Source organism: Sebastes umbrosus, chromosome 10, assembly GCF_015220745.1.
Source record: "Sebastes umbrosus isolate fSebUmb1 chromosome 10, fSebUmb1.pri, whole genome shotgun sequence".
NCBI classification, from domain to species: Eukaryota; Metazoa; Chordata; class Actinopteri; order Perciformes; family Sebastidae; genus Sebastes; species Sebastes umbrosus.
The window spans coordinates 33,027,816-33,046,592 of record NC_051278.1 but is presented as its reverse complement, the minus strand read 5'-3'; the positions used below and the strand labels follow the sequence as shown (position 1 = coordinate 33,046,592).

General features: G+C 41.3%; 1 protein-coding gene across 2 annotated transcripts; it reads left to right on the top strand.

Moving 5' to 3' along the window:
- Nucleotides 1-489: 489 nt before the first annotated feature.
- Nucleotides 490-18,203, top strand: LOC119496041 (cytochrome P450 3A27-like). 2 transcript variants are annotated; one of them, XM_037783068.1, is made up of 13 exons: nt 755-825; nt 962-1,055; nt 1,731-1,780; nt 5,700-5,799; nt 7,082-7,195; nt 10,072-10,157; nt 11,236-11,378; nt 11,472-11,596; nt 11,767-11,851; nt 14,522-14,682; nt 14,793-15,019; nt 17,572-17,734; nt 17,841-18,203. In XM_037783068.1, exons 1-13 carry the CDS (start codon nt 755-757, stop codon nt 17,913-17,915), a joined length of 1,494 nt encoding a protein of 497 aa, XP_037638996.1. In that variant the 3' UTR covers nt 17,916-18,203. The 2 variants fall into 2 exon arrangements, with proteins under 2 accessions (XP_037638995.1, XP_037638996.1); XM_037783067.1 differs by lacking the exon at nt 1,731-1,780 and having other exon boundaries at nt 490-825.
- The last annotated feature ends 574 nt before the right edge of the window (nt 18,204-18,777 follow it).

Below are 18,777 nucleotides of genomic sequence, written 5' to 3'. Positions count from 1 at the left end.
TATCCATCTAGTGACTTATTGCGACAACGCTTTGGAATTAAAACCAATAACTGTGTATTTTGTGATGACACTGAAACTACTGATCATTTATTTTTTCATTGTATGTATTCTGGAGCTTTATGGCTTTATGATATACATGACTGGCTTTTCCCAAAAGTTTCTCATCTGGGAAACTTCTCTCAAAAGGACATTGTTTATGGTCTTGTCATGGACAATAACAAAGATGACTTTCTGCTGAATAACATTCTCATTCTTGGAAAATTGTATTTGCACAAATCCAAGTATATGAAAATGAAACCTGGTTTAATGTGTTTCATACAGAGTTTCTTTCTCACATAATAGCCCTTAAAGTCATGAAAAACAAAAATGCTTTGAAACTTCTTAGTGTAATAGAAGAATATGAATTACAGGTACAGCCCTATAGCCCTTCGTTTAAGTTATTATTATTTTCATGTATAATTTTACATATTTGATCTGTTCTTGTTCTGTATGCACCTTGTCCTGTTACTCTAATGCAATGATCTATGAGCCATGATGGTCTGGGTATCCGATGATAGCCATGTTGTTTGTAAATCTCAATTTGTTCAATAAAAAAAAAAAACTTCGTTCAAGACTCGAATCACAACAGCATGAATCTCTTCCTGGAGCTCGAGCCCAGAGCTCCGCCCAGCAGCGAGCTTTTAGGTCACAAGTTTCTCTGCGCACTTCTTCATTCTTCCTCTCTGCGTCCAGCTGTTCCTCCTCCACAAACAACATGTTCCTCTTCACCATGTTTTCAGCGACTACCTGGACTTTACTGGCTCTCTGTTTCACCCTCATATTACTGTGAGTAGTGGATACGTAGTAGGCTGCGGTTTCTCAAGCTCTTTTACAGTCCTACAATAACGACTGCTCGCTATCTGTTACAATATGCATCCATATTCGTGTAAAAAGTATAACTCTGTCTTTTTTTATAATATAGGTATGGCATTTGGCCATATAGGTTTTACAAAAAACGCGGAATACCCGGACCAAGACCCTTTCCTTTCCTCGGAACACTGCTGTACTTTAGGAAGGTAAGAGGACACTAACACCAACACTGCTGTAGTTTAGGAAGGTAAGAGGACACTAACACCAACAATGCTGTAGTTTAGGAAGGTAAGAGGACACTAACACCAACAATGCTGTAGTTTAGGAAGGTAAGAGGACACTAACACCAACACTGCTGTAGTTTAGGAAGGTAAGAGAACACTAACACTAACACTGCTGTAGTTTAGGAAGGTAAGAGAACACTAACACCAACACTGCTGTAGTTTAGGAAGGTAAGAGAACACTAACACTAACACTGCTGTAGTTTAGGAAGGTAAGAGGACACTAACACCAACACTGCTGTAGTTTAGGAAGGTAAGAGGACACTAACACCAACACTGCTGTAGTTTAGGAAGGTAAGAGGACACTAACACCAACACTGCTGTAGTTTAGGAAGGTAAGAGAACACTAACACTAACACTGCTGTAGTTTAGGAAGGTAAGAGAACACTAACACTAACACTGCTGTAGTTTAGGAAGGTAAGAGGACACTAACACCAACACACACACACACCTCAGAGACTGGCAGGCTGTGTGAGCTGTTGATAGTGTTGCTATAGGCTGATTGAGAACAGAAGATGGGTGTGTTTATAATATCTTTCTAATGAATCCTCTTTATTCTTTCAATAAATCCATCAACACGTTTTTTTGAATTCCTTGCAGGGACTTTCTTTTGACAATGAGTGCCTAGCCAAGTATGGAGACGTCTGGGGGTGAGTTGTTGTTGAGTCTCTCCTCCTCCCACAGGTGATATCACTGATATCATATCAGTGGTGGAAGAAGTGCTCAGATCCTTTACTTCCAGTAGGGGAGAGTGTGTGTGTGTGTGTGTGTGTGTGTGTGTGTGTGCGTGCGCGCGTGCGGGGGTACTTGAGGCATCTTTAAAGTGAGGGAATGACAGTAAGGTCTAAAACATGCACGTACAGATGTTTCAGGATGTGGTGCATCCTCGGGAATAATCATTTTGGATCTAAAATAAACAGTTTTCAACAGGGCTGTCAAAGTTAACACGATAATGCGTTAACGCACATTTTTTTTTAGTGCTACTTATTTCTTTAAAGCTGCAGTAGGCAGTATATTTTTGGCATCATTGGGAAAAAATTCCATAATAGCCTTTCAGCATATTGTAATTCAAGTGTTCTGAAAGAAAACTAGACTTCTGCTCCTCCTCATGGCTCTGTTTTCAGGCTTTAGAACATCTAGCCCGTGACGGGAGACTTTGACCTTCGTCTGGTCGGCTAACATTACTGCCAAGCAGCTGAACTATAGAGTGATATTGTGCTTTTAGCTGACGTGTGTCGCCTCAATGTGTTGAGCGATGCTTGTTCGTGTCTATGTAGAGCGAGCAAGTGCGAACCCGACGCTGACTTTCGTTGACTTAACAGCCACAGGTGTTGCTGTTAACAAGACATTTCTGATTCTTACAAACAGTCCCTTTAACCTGAGAAGAAACAAGGAACTTTATCTGTCAAATAGTGTATTTAGTGTGTGGCCTATTGAATTTAAAAGAGGAGAATTATACACTAGCAGAAAATGGAAATACAAGTACAAGCTCCTCAAAATTGTACATAAGTACAGTATTTTTCCACCACTGGGTGACATATGACATATGTTATTTGTTGTTTATCCAATTGTTAAAATGTGTCTTTATTTTTTGTAAAAGGTCATTTCGGGACCTTTTTTCAATATAGAAATCTGTTATATCACCTTGTATTAAAATATTATCCTGACAAGTAGGATATAAAGTTGAATAAAATACTAGGGCTGTCGATCAATTCAAATATTTAATTGCAAGTTATCACACATTTTTTATCTGTTCAAAATGTACCTTAAAGGGAGATTCGTCAAGTTTTTCATACTCTTATCAACATGGGAGTAGGGGTGTGACAATTCACTCAGCTCACAATACGATACACGATATTGGGTTCACGATCTCAATACGATACGATATTATAACAATAATTTTAACAAAACTTGAATGATGAAAATATGACTGAAAAAATAGCCTTTTATTCAAAAGACATAAAATGCAAAACAATGCTGTCCTCTGTCCTCCATCAGTAAGTATCAGTCCTTCCTCCTGTCCTCTGTCCTCCATCAGTCAGTATCAGTCCTTCCTCCTGTCCTCTGTCCTCCTGTCCTCCGTCAGTCAGTATCAGTCCTTCCTCCTGTCCTCTGTCCTCTGTCCTCTGTCCTCCATCAGTCAGTATCAGTCCATCCTCCTGTCCTCTGTCCTCCATCAGTCAGCATCAGTCCGTCCTCTTGTCCTCCTGTCCTCTGTCCTCCTGTCCTCCGTCAGTCAGTATCAGTCCTTACTCCTGTCCTCTGTCCTCCATCAGTCAGTATCAGTCCATCCTCCTGTCCTCTGTCCTCCATCAGTCAGTATCAGTCCTTCCTCCTGGCCTCCATCAGTCAGTGCCAGTCCTTCCTCCTGTCCTCTGTCCTCATGTCCTCTGTCCTCCATCAGTCAGTATCAGTCCTTCCTCCTGTCCTCAGTCCTCCTGTCCTCCATCAGTCAGTATCAGTCCTTCCTCCTGTCCTCTGTCCTCCTGTCCTCTGTCCTCCATCAGTCAGTAACAGTTCTTCCTCCTGTCCTCTGTCCTCCATCAGTCAGTAACAGTTCTTCCTCCTGTCCTCTGTCCTCCATCAGTCAGTATCAGTCCTTCCTCCTGTCCTCTCTCTTCCTGTCCTCTCTCCTCCATCAGTCAGTAACAGTGTTTCCTCCTGTCCTCTGTCCTCCATCAGTCAGTATCAGTCTTTCCTCCTGTCCTCCTGTCCTCCATCAGTCAGTATCAGTTCTTCCTCCTGTCCTCCTGTCCTCTGTCCTCCATCAGTCATTATCAGTTCTTCCTCCTGTTCTCCTGTCCTCTATCAGTCAGTAACAGTTCTTCCTCCTGTCCTCTGTCCTCCATCAGTCAGTATCAGTCCTTCCTCCTGTCCTACTGTCCTCCATCAGTCAGTATCAGTCCTTCCTCCTGGCCTCCTGTCCTTCTGTCCTCCATCAGTCAGTATCAGTCCTTCCTCCTGTCCTCTGTCCTCTGCCTCAGCCTCGTCAATAACAGCACGTCACCGCTTCACGTCTTCTGTCCCTCCCTTCACTATAAACTCCTCGGACACATTCACTGAAACATGGCTTACTAGAGGAACTAAAGTCATTCACAACTCAACTAAATCACTTACACGTTTTTACTGTAAGCTGTTAGCCGCCGAGCTAACGCGCTCTGCTTGTGTAAACAGCGGTGGAGGATGAGAGACTGCAGACAGAGCAGATTGAAACGTTGCTTTCCTCCATGTTTAACCGTTTCATCATGTTTATGCTCGTTGAACAGGTGTAATAACGGATCTTGGCTTTACACTTGCAAAGTTATTGCACTTACTAACAGCAACAGGCGTAGTCAACTAGTCTCCACCGCAGCCTCTCTGATCAGCTGTTCACTGAAGCTGTGTGTGATAGCAAGGCCTATAGGAAGGAGGCTGGGTCACGGGGTATAACACATGCACAGTGTTACTGAAGCTGCGGCCGTGCGTTGCGATTGGTTCAATTTCGGCGATGGCAGACCAGATTTTACTGTGCATGTGTTGTACCCCGAAGATATGACGCATACTCAGCCTCCTACCAGAGGCCCTGAACAGCAGCAGGAAGAGGCTGCAGCTTTAGCCACGGATCCCGTATGTACGTAGTACCTATTATGCCCTGATATCGCCATTCAGTTTTTCATCTCGACAATGCATATCGTCACGTTTTTATATTGCGATATTTCGTGGCATGATATTTCGTCACACCCCAACATGGGAGTGGTCAAATACGTTGCTTTATGCAAATGTATGTATATATTTATTATTGTAAATCAATTACCAACACAAAACAATGACAGATATTGTCCAGAAACCCTCACAGGTACTGCATTTAGCATAAAACAATATGCTCAAATCATTACATGGCAAACTGCAGCCCAACAGACAACAACAGCTGTCAGTGTGTCAGTGTGCTGACTTGACTATGACTTGCCCCAAACTGCACGTGATTATCATAAAGTGGGCATGTCTGTAAAGGGGAGACTCGTGGGTACCCATAGAACCCATTTACATTCACTGATCTGGAGGTCAGAGGTCAAGGGACCCCTTTGGAAATGGCCATGACAGTTTTTCCTCGCCAAAATGTAGCGTGGGTTTAAAGCATTATTTAACTTCCTTTGAGAGAAGCTAGTATGACATGGTTGGTACCGATGGATTCCTTAGGTTTTCTCATTCCGTATGATACCAGTATCTTCACTCTGAGCTTACTACAACCTAAATATTGCTAGTTACATTAATACATTAAAGAAATTAGTGGCGTTAAAACGAATTTGTGTGAACGCATTATTATCGCGTTAACTTTGACAGCCCTACAAATTACCTTTTTTTTTTTTTTTTTAAATCATTTTTTGTCATTTTACTGCATGCACATAAAACACCATTCAGGTTTATGTCAGCTATGGACAGCCTAGTGTTTGTTGTGAAAGGATAACTTGCCACAGAAAGATAATGATATTTCTTTTCTCGTAGGAATTGGCGAAGATTTGGATTGCTTTATAAAACATTTCTGTTTAATCAGTAGCTCGTACTTTAGACTGTGATGTGTTTTTTGTGCAGGATGTATGATGCACGATCACCGGCGATAATGGTGGCAGACCCTGAGATGATTAAAACTGTGCTGGTGAAGGAGTGCTACTCTGTGTTTACCAACCGCAGGGTAAGAGAGTCATCTCGTTGCATGTTATTGTACACCAGACTACACATGAAAATTCCGCATCTCATGTTCAGTGACATTGTAACATTTGGAGTTAGTTTTCTATGACATCATGTCATTGTGTTTGCTCTCAAATTACACAACTCTGGGAAGCTCCATGCAGCGCTCTGCAGGGAAGACATCACTGCAGGAGAACGTGTTGTTTACTATGCCCCCCCTTGGGCATACCCCCCCCCCCCCCTTGGGCATAGTAAACAACACGTTCTCCTGCAGTGATGTCAGAACAACAAACGTGGAGATATACTTATGGTATGGCAAATCCTCTGTTCTCAGACGATATTAGGAAAACTATATTACATCCACCTATCACGCCGAAGAGTATCTCATCATTTTGAAGTTCATAACTCAAACATATTTTGCTGAACCATAAGGGGAAAAAGGGCAGCTATGTGTCCCTCCTTCAAATCTGTCAGTTTGGATTTGTAGTAATATCCTGTGGGTTACACAGAGAGTTAGAGATTCATGCTTGAGGATTACAGCAGGCCGCACACACAACTTCTGAGGCAACTGGAAAATAACAACCCTAACAACATTCTTCACTGTTTCACAAGTGACATTAGAGAACACACGACTTGGAGAAGTGAGACGCATCTGTGGTTTTAGTAAAAATGTATAATCTACTGATCCTGCTGGAAATCACCGAGGCTAATAAATGTCAAACGAGGCATTTTGACATCCCTATTAAACCTCTCCTGTCCGGTGTTGAAGTGGAAAAAAAACAAGTGCTAGCACTGTTATTCACATGTTAGCGTGTGTATCAGCCGCTATCAGCAATCTCTTGTGACTCAGTCATCATCAGCTATGGTGTTATTGCTATATTATAATAATTGGGTTATGCATCTTCTATAGTAGGTGTTTCATTCATTATATTTGTTTACAAATAGAAAAAAGTTCTGACGAAAAGTTCACTCATTATTTTGCAAAAAGGACGTGAACATTGTATTGATAAATTACAGCAGTGCCGTTATGAATTGCCATTATGAATCTCACAGAGAACCTGTACTGTGTACCGATGACCACTTCCAGCAATACTCATGTCAGGATTGATACAGTGTCATTTTGATTCAGATAGGCTATTTGTCCCTTGGATTTCTGATAATTCAGCTCTATAGGAAGTTACATTCCATATCCTCCACACATGGAGCAGACGACATTAGCAGGAGAAATGTTGGAGGAACTCAAGAATCTAAACATTCATTGTAACTAACTGTACTTTTGTTCACAGGAAAATCAACTGGCAGGACCTTTGGAAGATGCAATTACTGCAGTTAAAGATGAAAGGTGGAAAAGAATGCGGAGCACCTTATCACCATGCTTCACCAGTGGAAGAATGAAACAGGTTAGTTTCACCTCGAAGGTCACTAACCACGTCTACAATCTGCTTCCTTTGACCTAGTTCAGCGATACGTTGTGTCTCTACACGGGTGTTTCTGCAACTACGGTCACTTTTGACCCTCCCATATTAAAAAATCGACCTCTATGAATTTTAATTTTAACCATCAGAGTATGGAATACATATAAACAGGTACACAAAATTACATCTAGTGGTTAAGATTTGAAAGGGACTGTTTGTAACTTCTTACACGTATAAATCAATCCGGGTCGGTGTCCCATGCGCGCTCACGTGTGGCTACGCTGTTCAGACAAGACTCCAACACAAACTCCAGTGAAGCACCAAAACCTCTTGGTTGTATCTAGTGAAGCCCGTCTGTTAAACAGTGTTGGCCGCGGTCGGAGGACGCGGGGGAGACTGTAGCTTTGGTCTCCAGGACCGGAGTCTCTGCTGTACTCTGCTCCTCTGCCTGCCTTCACTCACACACTGCGCTCGTTCTCGCTCTTTCGCTCCACTCTCACGTGCATGCGTGCACACTCCACTACGCAAGAGTTAGTAGCTCTGAGAATATCTAGTGAATGTACAGTGGACGTTTGTGCAGAAATAACTGCTGCAGCTCCTCCAGACCAACAGAGGTTTCCCGTGTCTTGTGAAGTGACGGGGCTCCGCAGAGAGAAACGTTATCGTCTCCGACCAAAACTCCGGCGTCTCCCCTGTTCCCTCCGGCCGCGGTCGGGAGGCTGAGGCAGGAAAAGCCAACACTAGGATCAGCAGTGATTCATGGAGAGACCTTGGTCTGGTCAGCTAACATTACTGCCAAGCAGCTGAAATATAGAGTGATATTGTGCTTTTAGCTGACGTGTGTTTTGAGCGATGCTGTTTTGAGCGATGCTCATTCATGTCTATGTAGAGCGAGCGCGAGCAACAGGACGCTGACTTTCATTGACTTAACGGCCACAGGTGTCGCTGTTAACAAGCAATTTCTGATTCTTACAAACAGTCCCTTTAATCCGTAACATGTTTATTAGGGCCCGGGCACCGACAATGTCAGGTCAGCGAAGGCCTTATTGAAACTAGGAATTCTTCTTCTTTGAATGAATTGCCTTTTTGAGGGCCTTAACATGCTCAAAAAGTTGTTAAGCTTGGCACATTTATCAGACGCTGTTAAAATTTTTATATTTTAAGGGTCTCGGACTCGGACGTTGCAAAATGACTCGCTAGTACCCCCTAGAAAATTGGAAAAATTGAGTTCCTCGCTCCGGTTTCACCTACAAGTATGAAATTTGGCGGACATATGTAACATGTGGAGACACAAAAAAGCCTCTTGGAGGTATGCCCAGAACTCAACAGGAAGTCAGCCATTTTGAATTTAATATGCGATTTTCGCCCATTTTTAGCGTTTTATAGGTTGTGTACTTTAACGAACACCTCCTACCGATTTCATCAGATCGACTTGAAATTTGGTCAGAACCATCTTAAGACCTTAAGGATGAAAAGTTATTAAATGGTGAGTTTCCAATGAACGTCATAGACTCTTGTGGGAGGTGTCATACCACTCAGGAGAGAGTTCCTGTTTCATTGGTGAAGGTTATCCCCGCCCCTTCACGTTAGCCACGCCCCCTTTCATAACTCATGAACTGTTTGTCGTAGAGTCTTGTGACAGGCCTCATTGAACTCATCGGAGTTCCGGTTGTGCCTGGCCGCGTTGATCAGCGTCACGCCAGTACCCCCGATGCGCGGGGAGGTGGGAGGGCCCGTTCATCGCAGCTTGCAGCTTTAATTTTTTATGGTTTTTCATCATTGTTCTTAATAAATGTCCTCACCGTAACAAAACAATAAAGTTCATTTTATACATTTTGCTTTTTTAAATTCTATAATATTTTTAAGACATTTAAATTCATTTTCATCAAGCTTTTTGCATCATTGTAAATATTGACATAAAACATTTTTTAAAAATAGGGGATTTCATGATTTTCTCTACACCCTGAAAAATGTAGACAGTAACCATTGATATTGCAATTCTAATGTGTCATGTCTTTACCGCAACACCTAAAGCTGTTGCAGTAAGGACATGTTGCGGAAATGACATCTTTGCTAATATTTCAGATAAATGGTAGCTAGCAAGGTTTGCTACGTTAGCTTTGACTCTTAGCATCTAATAAACTGAACATGAATTCAACAGTAATATTAAGTTATTTTTTAATGTAGTTCAAAACACACAATCACTAAGCTGTGTGGTAAGGACACACAATAAGAAGAAAAGGTGATCTTCACCTTGTTTTTCTGGATCTTGAGGGTCACCTATATGAGCGGCCCAACCTGTCATCCATGTGCTCACTTACACTCACTTACTATCGTGAATAAAACTTTTACTGTTGCATTTGTTCAGTGTCGCGGTAAGGACTCAGAAGTGTGGGACAGGAGCATTTAAATGAAAAAATCTTATAAATGATTTGTAAACAAAAAAATATTTTAATATGGTGTAAAGTAATATGTATATGAAACATTTCCATTTGACATAATGTCATATTATAATTGAATTAGCTCATTTTACGTATCTCAACATTGAGACCACAGTTGTGGGACATGAAGAAAATTGGTGTTTGGACCCATAAAATGCTTCATAAAGTTAATTAAATCACATTATTTAGTAATTATTGTTTATGTCAAGATGGTTAATAACACTGTGTCTCTATTTATGAAGCATTAACAAAAATCCCAAATTGAATTGCTGGGACTTAAAAATGTCCGTAGTTGCAGAAACACCAACATATATGGGCCTCCAGTCTGCCCGTAGACCCACTGAGAGAAGTTGGCATCAATGATAGAAATACATGTGTACAGAACATCAACATTAAACATCTCTGCTTTTTTTTTTGAAGGTTTTTCCCATCGTTGCTCGCTATGCAGACCAACTCACTGAAAAACTCGGACGAACAAATTTGGATGAACCCGTTGATGTCAAACAGTATGTTGTTAATCTGCTTCATACCATCATATCAGCACATTGTTTGCTCACTCACTCATCTTCAACCTCTAATCCGGGGTCGGGTCTCGGGGCAACAGCTCCAGCAGGGGACCCCAAACTTCCCTTTCCTGGGCCACATTAACCAGCTCTGACTGGGGGATCCCATGGCGTTCCCAGGCCAGTGTGGAGATCTAATCTCTCCACCTAGTCCTGGGTCTTCCCCGTGGCCTCCTCCCAGCTGGTGGGTGGGGTGGAGGGAGGGGTACTAGATGCCCGAACCACCTCAGTTGGCTCCTTTCAACGCAAAGGAGCAGCGGCTCTACTCCGAGTCCCTCACGGATGACTGAGCTCCTCACCCTATCTCTAAGGGAGACGCCAGCCACCCTCCTGAGGAAACCCATTTCGGCTGCTTGTACGATCTAGTTCTTTGGGTCATGACCCAGCCCTCATGACCATAGGTGAGAGTAGGAACGAAGACTGACCGGTAGATCGAGAGCTTTGCCTTCCTGCTCAGCTCTCTTTTCGTCACGACGATGCGGTAAAGCGAATGCAATACCGCCCCCCCCCGCTGCTCCGATTCTCCGGCCAATCTCACATTCCATTGTACCCTCACCTGCGAACAAGGACCCGAGGTACTTGAACTCCTTCACTTGGGGTAAGGACTCATTCCCTACCCGGAGTAGGCAATCCACCGGTTTCCTGCTGAGAACCATGGCCTCAGATTTAGAGGCACTGATCCTCATCCCGGCCGCTTCACACTCAGCTGCGAAATGATCCAGTGAGTGCTGGAGGTCACAGACTGATGATGCCAACAGGACCACATCATCTGCAAAAAGTAGCGATGAGATATTCAGCACACCAAAATGCAAACCCACCTCCCCTCGACTACGCCTCGATATCCTGTCCATGAATATCACCAACAGGACTGGTGACAAAGCACAGCCCTGGCGGAGGCCAACCCCCACCGGAAACGAGTCCGAATTGATCACATTGTTTGGCATAAAATAAATGAGATATGGTAGCACTTAACCCATGTTAGTTCCTAAAACAAGACCACCTCTCTTTTCTTTTGCCGTAGATTCATGGCACCTTATAGTTTGGACGTTGTGACCAGTGCATCTTTCAGTGTTGAGGCAAACTCCATAAACGATCCAGATGACCCACTTAATATTCATCTCAAGAAGATCCTGAACTTCAGATTGTGGCCTTTCTTTTTATTAAGTATGTGCTACTTTCACCTCATTTAATCAGGTAACGTACGTTGGGATCACAAGTATGCACATTTTGGTAAACAACCCTTTGGTCTCCTTTCAGTGATATTTCCTTTTGCCAGCCGTCTGTTGAAGCTCCTGAATATTGAAGTCATGCCCAGACTCAGTGTGGATTATTTCTACAACATTATCAAGAGATTTAAAGACGAGCATCGTGCAGACAAATCTGTAAGCATGTCATCTGTACCACGTGAAAAAAAAATGTTGTAGAGAATTAAAAGGAATAGCTCAACATTTTGGGAAATACACTTATTCGCTGTCTTGTCAAGAGTGAGACGGGAAAGTTGTTACAACTCTCCGATTTGTGTTGGTGTTGAAAGTTCTCTGTGCTGATCTAGGTTCGAGCAGACTTCCTGCAGGTGATGGTCCAGAATGAGATACCAGAAACAGACATAAAGAGTGAACATGATCAGCCAAGTAAAGGTAAGTTTGCACCACAGTAGCAATTCATGAAAGTCGAGGTGCCCTATCTGACACCTGGCGCAAAGCGGCGCACAGCGCAGCACAAATGGCTATCATTGCTAGTTTCAGACTGACTCAGTTATCATTTTCACGCCCAGCGTTGTGTAAGTAGCAAATGTACTGGCGCTCATTTATGAGCCCATGGGCGTGTTGGTCTTAAAATGAGGTATGGTCAGGTGCTTTATTGGCGCGTTGCTATCTTGAGGCAGCACAAAGGGATTGCGTAATTGATACATACATAATATAATATATAATAATATAACTTACATAATATATTCCATATTTCTACTGTCTGGTACCACTGACTCAGTGATTACAACTCTAAAGCGTTCTACATAGATCTCAGGAGCGGCAGACAAATAAATTGAGTGTCAGGTAGAAATGTTTAGTGACCTGGCAGAGTGGCAGGTGAGGAAAAAAAATAATTTCAGACTCTGGAGCTGACAGTCTGATTGGTTTAATTGATTAAGAGTCTAAATATAACCCCTTTGCCCCATGTGTCTTAGTTTGTGCCCAGATTATGCGCCGCTTAACTAGCAAAATTGGAGTTGGACAAGCCCCAAATGCACTTTAGACCATGTGCTATAAGTCATTAAATATGACGTAAATCATACCCTCGTGGGGACTTGCTCATGTGTTTGACTGATAAGGAGGGAGACATCTGATTGGCTACAGATAATTCCCTGTTTAAAAATGGTCAAGTCTCATAAAACCCCCTAAACAGATGCAGTGAAGTTCACACATGACAGCAGTTTGTAAATGCAGGTTCAACCGTTGTATATAAAGTATATAAATGTAACAACATCCAAATGTGTTTTTGATGAACATTGCATATACTTTTAAATACATATATTTGTGTTTGCATCAGAAATATATTTGTGAACCTTATTTTTTTATGTGGATTTTTTTTTTACATTTATATACAACGATAACTATTTTTTTGTGCATTGAAAAATATTTTTGTGGAGAGTCATTTATATATAAATGACAAAATACATTTGTGAATCCTTCTGTCTGCATTTGTTAATATTGAGAGTGATCTGACCTCTCACCTAAGAGTTAAAGGCTCTGCTCTCAGAATTCATCAGCACTCTGTTCTTCATTTACATTGGAATTGTTCTGCATCTTCACCGAGTCATTCAGATCAGGAGAAACAAGAGTCTATGTATGAGACTAATTGATTATCAAGAAAATAACTCTCAGATTAAAGGGGCTCATTAGAATATACTGCCCACAGCTTGAGAACTACCTTTGCAAAGGTGCACAGTATTTTTCTTAAAATATCTTTTCTAAACTAATCAGAGCAGACTGGGCTTTTTCAGGAGGGGGGTCTTAAAGAGACAGGCGTTTCAGACAGAGGCAGACAGGCAGCTTTAATTGTAGAGCACATTTCAACAATAGGGCAATTCAAAGTGCTTTACACAAACATTCAAGAATATTGCAACAAAGTGCAAAAGAACATTAAGTCATAATTAAAACAGTTATAAAAACATTAAAGATTAGAAAATAAAAACAAGCTAAAAATAAAAGCTAGGATCGAAGCTAAAGTAGAGTCTAACACACGAGTAAAAGCTCTAGTGCAGTATCAGATCATTATCTGGTTTAATTAAAGGCAGCAGCAAAAGGACAGTTTTTAGCTTTGATTTAAAAGAACCCAGAGTTGGAGCGGTCCTGCAGGTTCCTGGGAGCTTGTTCCAAATATTTGGTGCATAAAAACTGAACGCTGCTTCTGCATGTTTAGTTGTGTCTCTGGGGACACTAAGCAGACCTGATCCAGATGACCTGAGAGGTCTGGATGGTTCAGAACATAGCAGAAGATCAGAAATGTATTTTGGCCCTGAACCGTTTAGTGCTTTGTATTATTAGTAGTATTATTAGTAGTATTTTGAAATCAGTTCTCTGAGAGACAGGGAGCCAGTGTAGAGACCTCAGAACTGGACTGATATGATCCACTTTCTTGGTCTTAGTGAGGATTCTAGGAGCAGCGTTCTGAGACATCAGTCCTCTAATTCTTGCTCTATTCTTCAGGTGATAGAAGGCTGTCTTTATAATTGTCTTAATATGGTTGTTAAAACTCAGGTCAGAGTCCATGACTACACCAAGATTTCTGGCTTGGTCATTACAGACATTGTATTACAGATTGTAGGTGAGCACTAACCTTTAATCTTTCCTTTTTGGCTCCAAAAACTACGACCTCAGTTTTGTCTTTGATCAGCTGAAGAAAATTCTGGCACATCCAATTATTGACTTGATGAGAAAAATGAAGTGTTGTTTGAACATTAAAGCATGTAAACATGTTCTAGTATGAACCTGAAAATGAGCATGATATGTCCCCTTTAAGTGATTCTGATCATTTTGATATTGGCTTTGATAATGTCAGATGTAAGCATTAAATGTGTACCTATCTTTTAAACTCCTTTTGACATTAAAAGCCAATTAAGTGAATAATAATCAACAATAATAACAGTAGTAGCAGAGTACTTTGAATAAGCTCCTGAAATAGACACCAAGATTTTCTTCATATATTTTTAGAATGAATGAACTGTATGTGTTTGGTGTGAAGATAAATGTCAAAGTCTGCGCTTGTGAAAGTAGTTTTCTAGCTGAACTTTTCTCTTGACTTTGATGTAGGTTTGACTGAGCACGAGATCCTTTCCCAGGCTTTCATTTTCATCTTTGGTGGCTATGAGACCACCAGTGTCACTCTCACGTACATCCTTTACAATCTGGCCACCAACCCTGATGCGATGCAGACCTTGCAGGAAGAACTCGATGCCAGCCTGCCCAAAGATGTACAGTAACTTTGCATGTGATCCGTTGCCATATGTAATAAATCATTCAACATCCTAATCCTCATCTGTTTATCTCTGTGTTTGATGCCTCCTTCACCTTTTGCCTGTAGGCTCCCGTTTCATATGAGGATGTGCTCGGTCTTCAGTACCTGGACCAGGTTATCTGTGAGTCCCAGCGTTTGCTTCCCACTGCACCTCGGCTCGAGAGGATGTGCAAAAAAACGGTGCAGGTCCACGGCATCACCATCCCTGAAGGAACCATAGTTGGCATTCCTGTGCACCTGTTACACAAGGACCCACGCTTCTGGAGCTCACCTGAGCTTTTCAGACCAGAGAGGTAAACATGCACTGTACTACGCTTTCATTCTCTTCATTAATGAATCTATGAGAGAGAACCTCCTCTTCCTCCACAAGACAATGTGGAGACTATGTGACTTTTGACAAAACATTCCCACCACAAGGTTCACACACTCTGGTTCTGGAGTTTGGTCACATTTTACTGACCATTTCTTGTCCATGTTGGCTTCAAAGTTGGGACTGAAAGTTCATTCTTGACCTTGGAAGCAGCAGCTGACAACTTCTACACAGTGGCCACAAGTAACATTACGGGATATGGTAAATGCTAAAATGTAGTACAGTAGCACGAGTAGACGACATGCCACAGGTCAGCTGTCATACTAATGCTGTGTTCAGACCAAGAGCCAAGCACATTTTCGCCTCGATTTACTCGCGGTATCATTGTGTTCATTCGCGCGAAGAGGAGAAGGAGCTTGTCTCCATACCAACAACTTCCGCCATCAACCAAGGCAGAAATAACCACTGTTGCTGCTTCGTTCATGTTGAGGAAGTCCCAGATATGTCAGAAAATAACATAACATCACCCGGCGGCGAGCTGTGTTCACATACAGTCCCATTGCACTGACTGTATCTAGCAAGACTCACGTCGCTACTGCGGTATGAACCCAAAATAAACAGACTGAGCTGTGATTTAATTTCAATAAACAGATCAAGATGATGCCAAAATAACTACATAATGATTCAGATTTGTAAAAAGTCTGAATTCTTGCTTTGTCAGGTCTGTCCGCATGACGACAAGCAAACAACTTTTAAAATGCTTGTTTTCTGAACGGAGTTCGGATCGATGAGTGCCAGGCTACGCTAACTCCATCAACACTCAATATAAAGTCATCTAGGCCTATATTTGGTAGCGACGTTGTTGTTTCTACCATAGACAGTCTGTGGTTTATAGACATGCATTTATACAGAGAGTTTTGTCCGGGTTCTGTAAAAATATGATGAGCTCTCGTAGCTCCAGGTGACCACAAACAGCTGTAATATTTTGTTCCTCCATTTCTGATTCCACAACGTCAGTGATGACAGTAGGTGAATCTCAACGCCGATAGGCTTTTGCAACACAACACACAAATGTCTTGCTTGAGGTGAAATATTTCAACTCCCGCGAATAAAAGTAAGAAATAAGAAACAAAAGAAAGTAATATCTATCTAATGTTCCGTACAGTGAACGGTTTACTCAACATCTGCAGCTGCACCAAACTTCACTGTTATGTCCACTCTACTGGTGACTAGATGGTTATTGCAATTCCATTAAAAGATATGGCTGTGGCTTAGAGGTAGAGAGAGTCGTCCACCAATCGGAAGAACAACGGTTCGATCCGCGGCTCCTCCAGTCCACATGTCCAAGTGTCCTTGAACAAGACACTGAACCCCAAATTGTCCCCAAAGGCTGTGCCATCAGTGTGTGAAAAGTTAACGCAATAATAACGCGTTAACGCAAATTTGTTTTAACGTCACTAATTTCTTTAACGCTTTAACGCAACTTGCATTTTTTCGGTTGTAGCAGTCTCAGTTTTAAAGCTGGAGTGAAGATACTGGTATCACATGAAACTAGAAAAACCTGATGAATCCATCTGTACCAACCATGTCATACTAGCTTGTGAAGGAGGTTAAATAACACTCCAAACTTACGTTGAATTTTGGAGAGGAAAAACTGACATGATCATTTTCAAAGGGGTCTTCCGACCTCCAGATCAGTGAATGTAAATGGGTTCTATGGGTACCCACGAGTCTCCCCTTTACAGACATGCCCACTTTATGATAATCACATGCAGTTTGGGGCAAGTCATAGTCAACACACTGACAGCTGTTGTTGCCTGTTGGGCTGCAGTTTGCCATGTTATGATTGGAGCATATTGTTTTATGCTAAATGCAGTACCTGTGAGGGTTTCTGGACAATATCTGTCATTGTTTTGTGTTGCTAATTGATTTACAATAATAAATATATACATACATTTGCATAAAGAAGCATATTTGTCCACTCCCATGTTGATAAGAGGATTAAATACTCGACAAATCTCCCTTTAAGGTTCATTTTGAACAGATGAAAAATGTGTGATTAATTTGCAATTAATTGTGATTAATATGGACAATCATGCGATTAAATATTTTATTTATAATTGATTGACAGTTGTGATATTTAGATCAGATACTGATGGGCAGGTTGGCTCCTTGCATGGCAGCCTCTGCCATCAGTGTGTGTGTGAATGTGTGTGTGAATATGTGTGTGAATGTGTGTGTGAATGAGTGAATGTTGAAATGTAGTGTAAAGCGCTTTGAGAGGACAGAAGACTAGAAAGGCTCCATATAAATGCAAGTCCATTTACTATTTGTCAGATATCAGTACAAGTTGCAGTCTTGTTTAGCTCTAGTGTCAGGACCTTTTTATGCCTGACTTAAAATATTACATTACATAATACTTTGTAGGATCATGATGGCTTTTACTCCAACTTGTTCCAGTATGCATAGCTCTGCTCTCTCAGCGCCGTCTTCATGGTCTTAAGAGTATCTGTGTGCCTCTCTGTGTGTGTGCAGGTTCAGTAAAGACAGCGGGGAGGAGGTGAACCCGTACGCGTACATGCCGTTTGGGCTCGGTCCTCGTAACTGCGTCGGGATGCGCTACGCTGTCCTCACCCTGAAGATGGTCCTTGTCCGTCTCCTGCAGAAATACACCGTGGAAACGTGCAAAGACACTGTGGTAATAGTAACACTCCACGCACAGCAACGCACACATTCACGTGCATTCAGACTGTCCTCCTACTCCGCTGTCATGTCCCTGATTTGATATTAATTTCTCCCTTTAGATTCCGTTGGAGTTTAACTCCTTGTTCCAGCCGATACAGCCAGTAAAACTCCAGTTCGTTCCCAGACAGCAGTAGTCCAGGAGGGGAGCATCTCCAATTCTACCGTGCTTGTGAATTGCTTGTTGTTGATTCAACTGCTGACATCATGAGATTTCAAGTTTTGTATATCAAATGTTTATTCTACTCGATGAGTTAAATATTATTTAACTCAAACCATATTTAACTCAACGCACCTTGAACATCTGTTTTTTCTTGAAATGTTGATGAATCAAAAGTATTTGACACTTTATAATAACCATCATTTATAAATGGGAAATTTATATTTCATTAAACTTAGTTAACAGTTATTTTACTGTTAAAAAACAATGAAATGATAATTGATAATATGAACTAATTATTATCATTAGTTTGTGTAATGTGAAATGAGTTTTATAAATTCTGTATTGTATCATAGCTGATAGGAGACAATAACAATTACATTCTGATTACTTTATTACTTTGTACACGTAACATTTGATATACTCCACTAAGTATTTGTTAATGATTACCATATGATTTGTAAACCTTTAAAGGGACTCTATGTAAGAATCAGAAATGTCTTGTTAACAGCAACACCTGTGGCTGTTAAGTCAACGACAGTCAGCGTCCTGTTGCTCGCGCTTGTGCTCGCTCTACGTAAATCATTTGTAAAACATCTATAAACATTACATAGATAGATAGATGGGCCAGAAACCAATTATTAACCATTAACAAACTATTAACTATCTATCTAAATAATGTTTATAGATGCTTTACAAAGTGATTATTAACCATTTAACAAGGCATTATAATCATCAGTTGCAACCTTATAACAGCCATCCAAATAATGTTTATAGATGTTTTACAAACAATTTCTTGAAGGCTTTCACATCATTTAGTAATGATTAACAAATACTTA

Excerpts from the sequence above, each read along its gene's own strand:
- LOC119496041 (XM_037783067.1), top strand. The coding sequence starts at position 630 with ATGAATCTCTTCCTGGAGCTCGAGCCCAGAGCTCCGCCCAGCAGCGAG. Across the intron at positions 826-961 it reads TGTTTCACCCTCATATTACT|GTATGGCATTTGGCCATATA; the intron begins GTGAGTAGTGGA and ends TTTATAATATAG. Across the intron at positions 17,735-17,840 it reads AAACGTGCAAAGACACTGTG|ATTCCGTTGGAGTTTAACTC; the intron begins GTAATAGTAACA and ends TTCTCCCTTTAG.